We start from the raw sequence: 16720 nt of genomic DNA on the forward strand, positions 1-16720 counted from the left end.
TCATCACTGAAGGATAGGATCTTGTGAAATTTTCCTTGTGGCATTAGGAGGTTGACTGGTGTCATTATCCAGGTCTTGTTAGATATGTTTAGATTTCATGAGTGCATCATCTATAAGACACCATACAGCGGCAAGATTCATGGACTTTGGCTCTAAAGATCCTTCTTTTCCATTTTTTTTGATGTTTGTTTCACTTCTGACTTTATTTTCCCCATGGCACACACCTTAAGAGAATGAGCATTTCAGAGCTCATAAGAGATTTCTTCTAGAACTTGGCTATGGATTACATTGTCTGTTTTGAATAAAACATTCACATGTCAAGCCTAGTCTTCAATTTTCAACATTATGGTGGCATTTCACTTGTATTTTAATAAATAAATCTTGCCTGAGGATCAGAAAGTAAAACAGTCACTGTTCAGCATTACAGACCAAGAGTGGCAGTAAACACATTTAATTCCAGTAGCCACACTTGTTGCCATAGAAACTGGGTAGTGAATGTCTTCAATTCCAGTGGTAGACACCTTTAATCCCAGTCCTAGAGAGGATTATAAAACGGAAAAGAAAAGCTATCAATATCAGTCTCATTCTGAGATTCCTGTGGGTCACATTGCCATTTTGGACTGAAGTCAAGGTAAGAGCCAGTGATTGACTGTTTTACTTTTTAGATCTTTAGGAAAGTTTTATTTATTAAAATACAAGTGAAATGCCATTACACGACATGGTTTCTGAAAATATGTTAGGGTTAAGGTAATGTACAAAGATGGGGACCTATTTTAATATAACTAATGTGTTTGTGCAAAGAACTTAAAGGTTTTGTGATATCAAGAATGTGTCCTCTGTCTCTTATATGTAGAGTCAAATAAAGAAATCACTCAACAGAAGCAGAATTTATAAGCATTTTGACTTTTTATTCTCAGCCTGCAAAACAGGCACAATGTAAACCCCTTTAGATTGGAAGGTTGATGCTGTGGAAGTTGATGATGTCAGTGGAACAGACCACACCAGGTTGATTGGTGGAGATTCTGTGTAGATGGTTCTGGTATAGAACACAAAATCTGCAAATCATTTTATTTTGTGAATGTGACTGTGTGTGTGTGGGTGTGTGAGTGTGTGTGTGGGTGTATATGTGTGTGCATGTGTGAGTGTGCATGTGTGTATGTGTATGCAAGTGTGTATATGTGTGTGCATGCGAGTGTGCGTGCATGTCTCAAAACCCAAAAAAGGGGGGGGAATCGTGTTTTATCTATTAGTCCTTGAATAATAGACTATATTTGATGAAGGATTGCTAGATAGGGTTTGCCTGGTTAGTGGACTGCATCTGTAGGACTAAGATTGCAGTTAAGTATATCTGATAAGTCAAATTTATAATCAAGACAATAATTAATAATTTTAGCTATGACAGGTTAGTAGCAACTATCTCAAAGTATACATAGCAAAATTTTCAAATTAGAGAAATTGTCAGAAATACATAAGGAGATTGTCTGTTAGCATTTACATTATAGGATGAGGGGTATAATCTATACAATTAGTAATAAAACATTTTTAAGGGCATTCCTGTCCCTGGGCTATAGAGTTCAGTATGGTAAAAGAAAAGTGACATAGAGTGTAAAGTTCTCTCATGGTTGATTCCTGCTGATATGAGGTGAAGTTGTAGGTCTTGAAGACTTGAACACTAGAAATCCATGGAAGAGCAAGCTGTCTCAGACTCCATGAGATGCCCAGAAAGCTTTGGAGCAGTCTGCATCAGGAGAATGCAATAGGTCCTTCTGCAATGAGATAGGATTATAGGGTACAGAGCTGAAGCAAGGGGTCTGCCATGGTCAGAGGAAGAACAATTTGTGACACTTTAAGTGATGATAAATCTGGTGGAAGACATGAAGTTAAAGGAAGTTAAAAAGTATTAGAGAGGAAACCTTTTCCCCTAAGGTACACATTTGGAATGTTTAAGTGCATGGTTTTGACAGATGAGAAAAAAGGCATTCCAGACCAGGTAGAGAGAGGAAATTTCCCCTCTCTGCCAAACTGTAGACAAGTAATACCTGTCTGAGCTTATTTTTTTACCTGTGATAATGTTGGTGGATCTAGATTGATTTATTGAAGCTCATAAGAATATTCCTTAACAGGCAAAAATGTTCGATATCTCATATTATTATAATTTGTAGTGTGTATGTAAATCCATGTTCTGGAAGAGGCAAGAAGACTCAGTTTTTTAGTCATAATAGAAGTTTGGAAATGTAAAAATAATTTTTTTCCCAAAGTTTATTAAATTATAAAAGTTTCCATTTCCACCCCTCCACCCAACACCCTCCCACTCTCCCTACTCCCTCTCCTCCTCCCTCTCCAGCCCTAAGAGCAGTCAGGGTTTCCTGCCCTGTGGGAAGTTCAAGTTCCTCCCCCCTCCCTCCAGGTCCAGGAAGGTAAGTGTCCAGACAGACTGGATCCCAAAAATCCAGTATCTGCAGAGGAATTAAGTCCCAGTGTCATTGTCAATGGCTTTTCAGAAAGACTCTGGGCCAGCCACTTTCAGAGAATCTGGCCACATTCAGAGAATCTGGTTGGATCACATGCTCGTTCAGTCCAAGTCCAACTGGCCTTGGTGAACTCTCATTAGATCCGACCCCTTGTATCAGTGGGTGATCGCACCCCTCGCGGTCCTAATTTCCTTTTTCATGTTCTTCCTCCTTCTGCTCCTCATCTGGACCTTGGGGGTCTCAGTCCGGTGCCCCAATGTGGGTCTCCGTCTGTATCGCCATCCATCGTCAGATGGAGGTTCCCTCTGGTCTTGCCTTCTTTGCTCACGTTCTCTTTCCTTCTGCTTCTCCTTTGGACCTAGGGAGTTAAGTACGGTGTTCCAATGTGGGTCTCTGTCTCTAACTCCATCCATCGCCAGATGAAGGTTCTATGGTGATAAGCAAAATATTCATAAGTATGGTTATGGGCCAAGGCTAGTTCAGGGACCCTCTCATCTGTCCAAAGAACAATCTGGGGATCTCTCCTTGGACCTGGGATCCCATTTATAATCAAGTCTCTTGTAAACCCTAAAATGACTCCCTTAGTTGAGATATATTCTTCCCTGATCCCATATCCATCCTTCCTCCCTCCCCCACATCCCAGTCCCCCGAGCTTTCCCCATTCCTCCCCTACTCCCTTCTCTCTAACCCTCTCCCCTTCCAACAACCCTCACACCCATCATGCACCCGAGGTTACCTAGGACTCTTGTTTATTTCCAGTCTCCAGGAGGATAACTACATGATTTTCTTCAGGTTCACCTTCTTATTTAGCTTCTCTAGGATCACGAATAATAGGCTCAAAGACATTTAATTATGGCTAGAATCCACTTATGAGTGAATACATACCATACTCTTCTTTTTGGCTCCGGCTTACCTCACACAGTAAAGCGTTTTCTATGTCCATTCATTTGCATGCAAAATTCAAGATGTCATTGTGTTTTACCGCTGAGTAAAGCTCTAATGTATATATGTTCCACACCTTCTTTAACCATTCTTCTATTGAGGGGCACCTAGGTTGTTTCCAGGTTCTGGCTATTACAAACAGTGCTGCTATGAACATAGTTGAACAAATGCTTTTGTGGTATGAGAGGGCATCTCTTGGGTTTATTCTCAAGAGTGGAATTGCTGGATATGGAGGGAGGTTGACTCCCAGTTTCCTGAGAAACCGCCACACTGATTTCCAAAGTGGCTGCACAAGTTTGCATTCCCACCAACAATGGATGAAAGTTCCCCTCTCTCCATATCCTCTCCAGGATAGGCTATCATTGGTGTTTTTGACTTTAGCTAATCTGACCGGTGTAAAATGGTATCTCATAGTTGTTTTGATTTGCATTTCCCTGATTGCTAAGGATGTTGAGCATGACCTTAAGTGTCTTTTGGCCATTCGAAGTTCTTCTGTTGAGAATTCTCTGTTCAGATCAGCACCCCATTTTTTAATTGGGTTAATTAGAGTTTTAGTGTCTAGTTTCTTGAGTTCTTTGTATATTTTGGAGAGCAGGCCTTTATCTGATGAGGGGTTGGTGAAGATCTTCTCCCAGTCAGAAGGTAGCCTTTTTGTTTTACTGACAGTGTCCTTTGCTTTACAGAAGCTTCTCAGTTTCAGGAGGTCCCATTTATTCATTGATTCTCTTATTGTCTGTGCTACTGGGGTTCTACCCAGGAAGTGGTCTCCTGTGCCTATGTCTTGTAGACTACTTCCCACTTTCTTTTCTATCTGGTTCAAAGTGGTCAGATTAATGTTGAGGTCTTTAATCCATTTGAACTTGAGTTTTGTGCATGGTGAGAGATATGGATCTACTTTTATTCTTCTACAGGTTGACATCCAGTTATGCCAGCACCATTTGTTAAAGATGCTTTCCTTCTTCCATTGCATACCTTTAGCCCCCTTGTTGAAAATCAGGTGTTCATAGGTTTGTGGGTTAATATCTGGGTCTTCTATTCGATTCCATAGGTCGACTTCTCTGTTCTTATGCCAGTACCAAGCTGTTTTCAATACTGTAGCTGTGTAATTGAGTTTGAAATCAGGGATGGTTATACCTCCAGAAGTTCCTTTATTATATAAGATTGTTTTGGCTATCCTGGGTTTTTTGTTTTTCCATATAAAATTGATTATTATTCTCTCAAGGTCTGTGAAGAAGTTTGATGGGATTTTGAGGGGATTGCATTGAATCTATAGATTGCTCTTGGTAGAATTGCCATTTTTACTATGTTGATTCTCCCAATCCAAGAGCAAGGGAGATCTTTCCATTTTCTGGTATCCTCCTCAATTTCTTTCTTCAAAGACTTAAAGTCCTTGTCAATTAGGTCTTTCACTTCCTTGGTCAGAGTTATCCCAAGATATTTTATGCTATTTGTGGCTATCGTGAAAGGTGAAGTTTCTCTGATTTCCCTCCCTGATTCTTTATCCTTTGTGTATAGGAGGGCAACTGATTTTTTGGAGTTGATCTTGTATTCTGCCACATTACTAAAGGTGTTTGTCAGCTGTAGGAGTTCTTTGGTAGAGTTTTTGGGGTTGCTCATGTATACTATCATATCGTCTGCAAATAATGAGAGTTTAACTTCTTCCTTTCCAATTCGAATCTCCTTGATCCCCTTATGTTGTTGTATTGCTATTGCTAGAACTTCTAGCACTATATTGAAGAGGTATGGAGAGAGTGGACGGCCTTGTCTTGTTCCTGATTTCAATGGAATGGCTGTGAGTTTCTCTCCATTCAGTTTGATGTTAGCTGTCGGCTTGCTTTAAATAGCTTTTATTATATTTAGGTATGATTCTTGTATCCCCAATCTCTTCAACACCTTTATCATAAAGGGATGTTGGATTTTCTAAAATGCTTTTTCAGCATTTAATGAGATGATCATATGGTTTTTTTTCTTTCAGTTTATTTATATGATGGATTACATTGATAGATTTGCGTATGTTGAACCAGCCCTGCATCCCTGGAATGAAGCCTACTTGATCATAATGGATAATTTTTCTAATGTGTTCTTGGAATCGGTTTGCCAGGATTTTGTTGAGAAATTTTGCGTCAATGTACATGAGTGAGATTGGCCTGTTATTCTCTTTCTTGGTTGTGCCTTTATGTGGTTTTGGTATCAGGGTAACTGTAGCTTCATAAAAAGAGTTTGGCAATGACTTTTCTGTTTCTATATTGTGAAATACCTTAAGGAGTATAGGTATCAGCTCTTCTTGGAAGTTCTGGTAGAATTCTGCATTGAAACCATCTGGCTCTGGGCTTTTTTTCGTCGGGAGGTTTTTGATAACAGCTTCTAATTCTTCGCGACTAACAGTCTATTTAGATTGTTCACCTGGTCTTGATTTAACTTTGGTAAATGGTATTTATCTAAAAACCAATCGATTTCTTGTTCATTTTCCAACTTTGTGGCATATAAACTTTCATAGTAAGATCTAATGATTCTCTGAATTTCCTCTGTGTCTGTTGTTATGTCCCCCTTTTCATTTCTGATCTTATTAATTTGAGTGTTCTCTCTCTGCCTTTTGATAAGTTTGGCTAGGGGTTTGTCAATCTCGTTGATTTTTTCCAAGAACCAACTTTTTGTTTCATTGATTTTTTGGATTGATTTCTGTGTTTCTATTTTGTTGATTTCAGCCCTCAGTTTGATTATTTCCAGTCTTCTACTCCTCCTGGGAGAGTCTGCTTCTTTTTTTTCCAGAGTTTTCCGGTGTGCTGTTAAGTCTCCAATATGTGCTTTCTCTGTTTTCTTTAATTGGGCACTTAGTGCTATGAACTTTCCTCTTAGCACTGCTTTCATTGTGTCCCATAGGTTTGAGTATGTTGTGTCTTTATTTTCATTAAATTAAAGGACGACTTTAATTTCTTTCTTTATTTCTTCCTTGACCCAGGGATGATTCAGTAGTTGACTGTTCAACTTCCATGCGTTTTTAGGCTTTCTAGTGTTCGAATTGTTATTGAATTCTAACTTTATTCCGTGGTGATCCGACAAGACACAGGTGGTTACTAATATTTTTTTGTATCTGTGGAAGTTTGCTTTGTTACCGAGTATGTGGTCAATTTTCGAGAAGGTTCCATGAGCTTCAGAGAAGAAGGTATATTCTTTCCTATTTGGGTGGAATGTTCTATAGATATCTGTTAAGTCCATTTGATTCATTACCTCTAGTAATTCTCTTATTTCTCTGTTGAGTTTCTGTTTGATTGACCTGTCCATGGTGAGAGAGGTGTGTTGAAATCTCCTACTATTAGTGTGTGTGGTTTGATGACTGCCTTGAGTTCTAAAAGTTTTTTTCTTTTACATAAGTGGGTGCTTTTATATTAGGGGCACAGATATTCAGGATTGAGACTTCCTCCTGATGAATTGTTCCTGTTATGAGTATAAAATGTCTGTCTCCATCTCTTCTGATTGATTTTAGTTTGAAGTCAATTTTGTTGGAAATTAGAATGGCCACATCTGCTTGTTTCTTAGGTCTGTTTGCTTGGAAAACCTTTCCCAACCCTTTACTCTGAGTAGATGTCTGTCTTTGTGGTTCAGGTGTTTTCTTGTAAACAGCAGAATGTTGGATCCTGTTTTCGTATCCAATCTCTTAGTCTGTGCCTTTTTATAGGTGAGTTGAGTCCATTAATATTAAGTGATATTAATGACCAGTGGTTGTTGACTCCGGTTATTATTTGTGTGTGTGTGTGTGTGTGTGTGTGTGTGTGTGTGTGTGTGTGTAGTAGAGTTTGTGTGGTTCTTTTCTTTGAGTTGTGGTTGTGAAGGGTCGCTAGATGTCTGGTAGGTAGTGATGGCAATGTTGGATTCCTTGGGTTGCGATTTTCCTTCTATTACTTTCTGTAAGGCTGGATTTGTACCTACGAATTGTTTAAATTTATTTTTATCCTGGAATATTTTGTTTTCTCCGTTGATAGTAAATGATAGCTTGGCTGGGTATAGTAGTCTGGGTTTGCATCCATGGTCTCTTAGTTTCTGCAGTACCTCTATCCATGATCTTCTGGCTTTCATGGTTTCCATAGAGAAGTCCGGTGTAAGCCTGATAGGTTTACCTTTATAAATTACTTGACCTTTTTCCTTTGCAGCTCTTAATATTCTTTCTTTAATCCGTATGTTTTGTGTTTTGATTATCATATGGCGAGGGGATTTTTCTTTTGATCCAATCTATTCAGTGTTCTGTATGCTTCTTGAACCTTCATAGGAATATCGTTCTTTATATTGGGAAGTTTTCTTCTATAATTTTGTTGAATATATTTTCTGGGCCTTTGATCTGCAGTTCTTCTCCTTCTTCAATCCCTATTATTCTTAGATTTGTTTTATTTATTGTGTCCCAGATTTCTTGAATGTTGTGTGAAGAGAATTTGTTGGATTTGCCATTTTCTTTGACCAGAGCGTTTATTTTCTCTATGGTATCTTCAGAATCTGAGATTCGTTCTTCTATCTCTTGTATTCTATTGGTTATGCTTGATTCTGTAGTCTTCGTTCGTTTACCTAGGTTTTCCATATCCAGCCAGTTCTCGGTTTGTGTTTTCTTCATTGCCTCCATTTCAGCTTTCAATTCTTGGACTGTTTCCTTTTTCCTGTTTGATTGTTTTTTCTTGGTTTCTCAGGGTATTATTCACGGATTTACTTATTTCTTCAAACTTTTTTTTATACTTCTTATCCATTTCTTTACTCATTTCTTTGAATTTTTTTTTATACTTCTCATCCAATTCTTTAAGGGAGTTATTCATTTCCTATTTAAGGGACTCTATTGCTTTCATAATGGCACTTTTTTCCACTTTTTCTGGATTAAGGTGTTCAAGTCCTTCTATTGTAGGGTCGTTGGGATCTGGTGTTTTCCTGTTGTTTTTCAGATTGTTGGACGAGGTCTTGCCTTGGCGTCTGCCCATCTCTTCCTTCAAATGCTCTCTATTGGATCTTCTGGTACCGGGTCAGGTTCCCTTGTTGGGCAGGGACTTCACTGACAGAATGCCCACCTGTCCTCAGGCAGGCTTTTAAGGCACAGGAACTGCCTCCTGCCGGGATGCACCTACAGCCCAGGCCCAGCGCGCAAGGCAGCTGAGCTGGGGAAATTTTATGGCCCCAGGGGGAAGGGAGAAATATAGGAATTTGTACCTGGATGGAAGCTGGGATGGCAGGCAGGAGAGCTTAGCAGGGTGGAGCCAGCACTGCTGGGTGACCTGGGAGTCTATGGGGTCGGGGAAAGTCCAAGCTCCTCCTCGCCGGGCCCCTGCCGTGGGCCAGAAGCAAACTCTGTAAAAATAATTTTTGATAAAAGTAGAAATATCCCCTTTCTTGTTTAGAAGGCTATATGCATATAAATTAAAGAGATGTCTTCATCAAGGTCAGGAGAATTTTCAAGTTTTACATTTTAAAAATATATCCAAAGGGAATGTAAAATACTAAGCTTGTGGCTAAACAGTAGGAGCTCTTTAACAGAGGCAGACACAGATTATTTGGAAGTCAAACAAGTATAAGTTCATATGAGTAGCAGTGAAATACAGTTTATCTCATAGGTAACGTATGAAATGAACCTAGATGTGTTAGCAAAGTTTTGAAGATGTTGATAAGTGTGGTAGCTGAAAGTTATGGATAATATTAATGACAAACTTAACAGAATCTAAAACTCCCTAGTGGTTGGATGGACCTTTAGTCATGCCTGTGGGAGACTATATTGACTATAGTAATTGCAGTAAGAAGAAATGCCACCTGAGATTTGCACCATTGCCTGACTTGGATCATAGATTTGTTGTATGAAAAATGGAATGTAGGAGCAGAATGTGTTCATTGATTTCTGCTTCTTGATTGTATATAATACTTATGAGTTCTTAAAACAGAACCTTTGCTAAGAGGGACTGTCTAGTGAGGATGAAATGCTTTAGATGGAGTGAAGAGGGCGGATTTCCCCTCTCCATATCTCTGTCCACTGTCACTCACTCTTTTTATCATCCTGTCTGTGCAAATTGTAACTTGAAAGAATACATTTTGTGTTACATAAGCATTATAACCCACAACAGCAACAACTATTTTAATAACAAAAGTTACAAAAAGCATGGCTGGAAAGAACCATCTTTCCTGGTAGGAATGTCTTTGATGGGTCCTGCAGTTCAGAATTTTGCAATAAGAAAACATCAACATTGACCAGGACTATCGATAGAGACTTCACATATTCATAAATATTTAACCTGAGAAAAGGGGGAACTATTTAAAAAGAACAATATAGAGGTCATGAATTATGGCATAAATAATTATTTGAAAGCATATTTTCAACACCAGGGTGTCATATTTGTGGTGGGGTGACATGACAATTAATCGCCATTGATATCTGGTCATGTGAGCAACTCCAGCAGTTGTGTACAATTATTCATAGATCTTTATATTTGATAATAATAACAAATAATGCCTTGTTGAAATCACAAGCTTGAGATTGGTATGATTATCATAATTCTTATTGATCCTAAAAAGTTATTCCTTTGATGTCTGGAAATTGACTCATAAAACTTGAATCTAGGAAAGCTATGCTGATGATTTTTACCTCACAGAGGAGGAGGAGGCAGAGAAGTGACGACTAAACTTCATCTTCCGATTCAGAGACGATCAGAGACTTAGGGTTACAACTAGATAGGTTGCCTTTGAATATTTGTGCCTCTACAGCCAACTGCGTAACTGATATTATTCTCACTATAAGGTTTTATATTTCTTTATATTTTCTCGTCTTTTCAGGCTGATGTCATTGATGTGAGTTATGGAACTGCAGATGATTTGAAAAGGATTACAAAATTGAAAAATACAACAAATCAAATTGCACTCCTGAAATTAGGAAAATTACCACTACTCTATAAGGTTAGTACAAAGGCTCTTATTTGGTTTAGAGTAAACACATTTTTGTGTGTTGTTTGATGTAGGTGCTTTTGAAATTATGCAGAGAGTGAGAGAGTGTGCATATGTGCATGTATGTGTGAATGTATGAGAGAGATGTCATTTCAAAATTAGAATAAATTAAGATCTTTATGGAAAAGAAGTCAATGTCTGTATTCTTTAAATGAGAAGATGCATTAGTTGGGGATGGGGGAGCCTGTGAACTCCTAATCAAGCTGCATCTCCATTAAGGGTACAACACCTAAAGCATTGACAAAGAGAGCTTTGGTTGCCCTTCTGATAATATATTTGAAAGTTCCAATCTGTGGCCAAAACTGGCTAATTTCAAGGTACATCCATCGTGTTAGATCAGAATCTAGCTACCTTATGCTCTTCTGTGATTAATTTTGTAAACTCTGAAACTTTACAGTTACTGTCTGAACTCAGGAATCCAATTAAAAGGCAATATTTAAGGAGTTGTAGAATTTTCATTTATTCTATTAAAGTTGAAGTTTGTTAACATTTATCCACTAAATGCATCTATAATTAAAGCAATTCAAACTAAAGGACTTAGCACAATGTACAGCAGGGTTGGGGCCTATTATTTCATTTTATGTTTCTGTGTAGAAATAATGGTCATTGTTGCTACGTCACAGGAAACCTTTTGTTCTGAATATAAATTGAACTTTTTCTTATCCAATTTTTAAGGGTTTTGCTAATCTCCAAACATATTTCCTTAAAACTGTTGGGTGGCTTATTATGAAAGCAGAGGGCAGACATGTGGGCACATTACTTTAATCTCAGCAATCAGGAGGAAGAATCAGGTTGACATCTCTGAGTTTTATGCTACTTGATTTATTGCATAACTCCACGCCAGCCAAGTAACACAGTTGGTATGAGTGACTCTAGTGTGTTCATTGTCCCAACTATGAAATGGGACTTAGGTTAGCCTTAGTATTTGATGACATCTCCATGTGGACACCTGCCTGACTCTGCATATTAGAAAATGCTTGTGCATTTTATAAGAGAAAATGCCTTTAAAATTTCAAACTAAGAGTCTGGAGCGGTGATTGGGCTGGTGAAGAGAGAGCACTTGCTGTCTTGCTGAGGACCAGTGATGCACCTCCCTCTCAGGTGTGTGATAGTTTGTATGGGTTACATATGAGGAAATTCCTCTTAATTCTCAAGTCAACCAATTCTCCAGAGTATCTGCACCTCTTTCTTTCTTTCTTTCTTTTTTTAATCTGAAGCTTAGAATATGAACTAACAACCTATTTGGGATGGAATAATTTTTTGATGCCATTGCTTTGACTAGAATTTGCTTTGATTAATCTTCAAGGAGTCAGAATGCTCTGAGTGGCAGGATGTGAAGTTAGACCTTCATAAATTCTGAACTTGCTAAAATGCACTCCGCTATGGAACTTTTTTTAAACAAAAATACTAGACAACATTTTAATTCATATGGTCAATTTCACTAAATGTCGTAATAGATACATAAATACTGTGTTCTCTATAACTTGGAAAATTAAATAAATTACAATAGACTTACAATAGAGTTTACACTAGGTCCTAACACAATAACTCTCACATGGAGGAGAAAATCCTACATGGAGTAAATTATAAGAAAACATGTAATTTAACTAACTATGTAATTTTAGCATAGTAAAACTACACTTAAAATTTACAAATCCTGTTGCTGTTCTTACAAATGGAATAGGGTAGGACATGTTTCTATCACTGTCATAGAGTGAGGTATTAAAATGTTTTATTTTCTTCATATCCATTTTAAGTTTAAAGTGACAATTTTAAAGATTTAAGTATCCTAATGACTTTTTAGATTCCTAAAAATGATATATTTTTATCTATCTGATAAAGCACGTTATGCACTAGGAAAAATGAAAAGCATAATTCTGTACCTCAAAGTCAGTACATTGCTATATGGTTCTTGATCAGTATGTGTTTCATGAAAGACTTCCATTGGGAGATACAACACACATGTCAACTCACCCCAAAGAAACCTGAAACAGCCCAAAATCCTAACTGGAGCCAAGTCACACTTGGCAAATAAATAAAACTGTTGTGACTGACACATAGGCTGCTTGGCAGATGACAGTTATCCTTGGTCTGCAGTTATGTATTTCTCCTAATACCCCTGTGGGAAAGTGTGAGGAATCCTGCAGGCTCAGCATTCCTAGACATATGAAGAGTTTTATCTCAGTCTGATTCTCATGACCCTCTCGTCTCACTCCCAAAAGAAAGATTCTACTCACGTGAAACTGAACACTTTGTATGTCATTGCCACTTAGGCTTAGAGATAGTGCATAAAGGGATAAGTGTCTGGAGAAGATGTCAGAAATAGGAGGGAGAAACAATTTTTAATGTGTTTATTTTATTTGCAGAATGTCTTCTATGCTAATACACACATGTGTTTAAGCAAAACTTCATGTTACTTGAAATTTAAACTGACTCATCCTCAAAATAATTAAATTTTAAACAATTAACTAATGTTCTGTTAAAATATAGAAGATAAATGATGAGAATTACCTACAAATTGCCAGCAGTCTATAACAATAATTGTCAATGAAGTCTATGGCTGTCACATATTCAAGACAAGTGGAAGATCATTAGGAAATGTTCTAATTAGGTATCTAAAAATACTGACAAATACTGCATTTTAAAAATTCATTTCTATGAAGTATGTGTATGCTCTTTGTTACCTTTGTATATTTAACCCATTATTCTGTTCTATGTTAGCCATGTGGCTCAGTACCTTTTTCAGAGGCAAATCATATCCTGCTGCTTTGGTGGTCTGGGCAGGAGTGGGAGGAATCACCTTCCTCCTTCCCAGAATTCTCCTGTTCTCATTGTATCATTTCTACTTCCTGTCTGGTTTTCCCACCTATACTTCCTGCCTGTCAAATCAGCATTTATTTAAAACATGATTGACAGAATACAGACAGTTCTCCCACACCATTTTTTAAAGTCTTAGGTTGTGTGATATGAGACTGCTTTCAAAAGTAAATGAAATATCAACCTTCCCCAGCCCCAAAGCTCTGGGAGCAAGCAGAAGATGGAAGGAAAGTAAGAAACAAAGAGGAGGAGGGATGTTGTGAAACACTAATTTCTCCCATAAAATGACCATTGCACTAAAGAACTCAAAAAAGCACCAGATGTGAAGTGGCCACTTCATGCATTAGATGATCATCAGAAATAGTAGAATTTTTGTTTAATTTCTCATTTTTATTTTCCCAATTGAAAATAAGGCTGTATTTACTTGTTAAGTAGCAAAAATAGGTGGTACATTGGGGAAAGACTAAATAGTAAATCTTATTTCATTTTCTAAGCTTTTTGTAAGTTTAAATTAATTCAGAAAGATTGCAATGGTCAGAAAAATTAGATGACACCAAGAAAACAAGGCCCTCTAAGTCATTATGAACAAAGCTCATATGAACTCACAGAAACTTGAAGCATCGTACTCAGGGCTTTCACGGTTTTCACCAGGTCCTCTGTATATATATTATTGGTTCTCATTTACTGTTTTATTGGAGTAGCATGTGTGTCTTTTTTGGGGGCTTTTTTCCTCCAGTTGGTTTGTCTTGTCCAACTTTTATGTGATAGTTTTGCTTTATTTTAGTTTATTTTGTTATAATTTAAAGAATATATGTAAAGAAATTAATGGAAACCCAACCACTATGGTAAAGGTTCACAACTGACTGTCACTTATACCTGGTGGATCAGGAAATCAGTTTCCTTCAATAAAGTGACACTGGATAAGTGAACCACTTCAGGACAGGCCCCATGTTCAGGTGTAGTAGTTGACCAACGTATAATGGATTTCACAGTTTTCATATGTTCTTTTATTAGGCTAGAGTTTGGAGGTTTTGGGGGAAGATGTATTTTGTTTTTGCATTATGTTTTTGCTTGTTTTTTGAGAAAAAAAATAAACTTGGGTTGGTACAGAGGTGGACAGATATGGAAGGACTTGGGAAACGGGAAGAAAATGATCAAAAAGTTTAAATTTTAAAATTGTTTAAAAAGTATAAAATATAATAATAAAAAGAAAATTGTATGCATATATATTGTATACATATGTATATATACATATATATACATATATACTGTATATATACATATACGATATATATGTATACATATGTATATATATGTATATATATATATATATATATATATATATATATATATATATATATTGCATTCTGGTCAATCCCTCTAAAAATCTCTTATTCTCTCCCTCCATCGACTCTTCCTCTTCACTTCTGATACTTTTCCTAGATTCATGATGTTTGGTTTTATTTTGTGACTCATTTATTCTAACCATAGCCATCTGTGTGGCTACTTTATTTGGAATATCCACAGGAGCCTGGTAAGGCACCAATGTGCCCACCACTGAAAGAAATGGCTCCTTTCCTCAAATTCAGCAAGCAAAATCCTTCAACAGTAATGAGTCAGACTCTCTGGGTTTTTCACTCATCCATTCCTGACTGTGGAACCATTCTTGTCCAGACTAAGTGTAGTCATCTTTAGATGAGGAGAATCCCTGAGTCCTGTGACCATGCATTTCTGGGAAGATGGTATTTCACAGTCGTTTCCTGTATTTTCTAGCTTTCTCCCATTTCTGTGTCCTCTCCCACAATGTCCCTTTAGCTTTAGAAGAGAATGTCTTGTAAGTACTGTCTAGGTATAAGAGCTTACTTCCATGCTGATTTGATGCTATGCCAATTAAACTAAATAACAGAATTAAGTTCCCTAGAGCCTTCCTCCCCTGGAGCTTCTGACTGCATTCACAGTTCTGGGCATGGAGTCCCTCCTGTGTAGTGAAACTGAAATCAATCGGTTATCTTCACAATTTCTTGCCACTATTGTATAAGCATCTACATCTTGCCAGACAAATTAGTAATGTTGGTAAAATTCACAGCTGGTTGAAATCATTGACCATATTTGTCTCCCATCAGCAGTCTTAGCACCTTTTGCCGTGTGAGAGACAGACAGACAAGAGTTTGCTGGATAAATTCCAGCTTGATTTTTCCATTTCATGAACCAGATGTGTGTGGTGCCTTCAGCAATAAAGATCTTATTTAGGTCTGGAGAATAACCAAGAACAATGGCAAGAACTCATATGGTTTTGGTCTCTTTCATCAAATAAATCATTGTTTGGTTCTAAAATCTTTCTAGTAGGTGTTGAGTATGCAGCAGTGAGTCTGCATTTGAAGGCCAACTTGCTTCTGTTGCTCCTTAAAGCGATCTTTACTGGTATTTCATGAAGGAAAATAGGGGGCAAACATTATCTTGCTACTTAGAAAAGATGTGCTTTGTTTACTGCGAAGTCTGATGGGCACCTCACACTGTGTTCTCAGAAGTAATTACAAGAGACCAGTGCCTCCAAAATTTGTAATTATAAGATTACAGAATGATTTCATTTGTTATAGAAAACGTGGCCAATAATAAACACAAAATAAGAACACAGTAGTCTTACTCATGTAAAAGATAAGTAAGCTGCATTTTAGTAGAATTTTTTTCTCATCCACTAACTTAAGCTAATTTTCCAAATTATTCAGACCAATACACTAACTATATCTCCAAAACGTATTTTGACTGAAATATCACTTCAATCATAACTTATAAAAGTATGTTGAACTGTCATTCTACCAGATAGAAATCAGCCTCTAAGAAAGTGAATTTAAATGGGTAGCAAGATGGTCCTGTGAGTAAAGGAGCTAGCCGCCAAGAATAATTACCTAGTTTGCTTCCCAGAACTCACATGCTGGGAAAAGGAAATCAACTCTCACTTGCTATGCTCTGGTCTCCACATGTGCACCATTTCATGCACCTGACACAGAAATACATACACAACATATGCACAACAAGTAAATGTAATTTAAGAACAATTAAAGTGACATGGTTGTCTGTGGACTCTGCCCTGGACTTGGAAGAGGTGATGGGAAACGTCCCAGGGCCTGTGAGACTGAGCGGGAGACAGTGGTTTATATGCTGGGCTGTTTTCTCTGCCCCAGGCCTGAAAGAGAAAACAGGTCAGGTTCCACAAGACCTCAAGTACACAGGCTCTATTAGGGGGAGAAAATTTATAGTGGGGGAAGAAAGAGAGGGAGTGAAGGAGGGAGGGAGGGAGGGAGGGAGGGAGGGAGGGAGGGAGGGAGGGAGGGAGAAAAGGACAGAGGGATGCAGAGACAGAGACAAAGAATGATTCATATCGGGTGATGGAGGCAGCTCCAAAAGTGTTGAGGAATGGACTGAGGTAAGTGGCCTTTTTGACATCTGAGCCCATGGTGATATCCAGGCTTAAGCTGCTACCAAGGCCCAAGTCTGTGCTCTGTGACTCCTGTTACCACGGGAGGCCTGCACAA

At 37.8% G+C, this 16720-nt stretch overlaps 1 protein-coding gene across 2 annotated transcripts in view; it reads left to right on the plus strand.

Annotated features, from left to right (window-relative positions):
- Naaladl2 (N-acetylated alpha-linked acidic dipeptidase like 2) overlaps positions 1-16720 on the plus strand; it is a 911861-nt gene that overhangs the window by 371062 nt on the left and 524079 nt on the right. For both annotated transcript variants that reach the window (XM_087899634.1, XM_087899633.1), the window contains exon 4: positions 10203-10322. In XM_087899634.1, the coding sequence (XP_087755760.1) occupies positions 10203-10322 (120 nt within the window). The remainder of the gene's footprint in view (positions 1-10202; positions 10323-16720) is intronic.

This window comes from Myodes glareolus, chromosome 20 (genome assembly GCF_982192425.1).
Source record: "Myodes glareolus chromosome 20, mMyoGla1.1, whole genome shotgun sequence".
NCBI lineage: Eukaryota > Metazoa > Chordata > Mammalia > Rodentia > Cricetidae > Myodes > Myodes glareolus.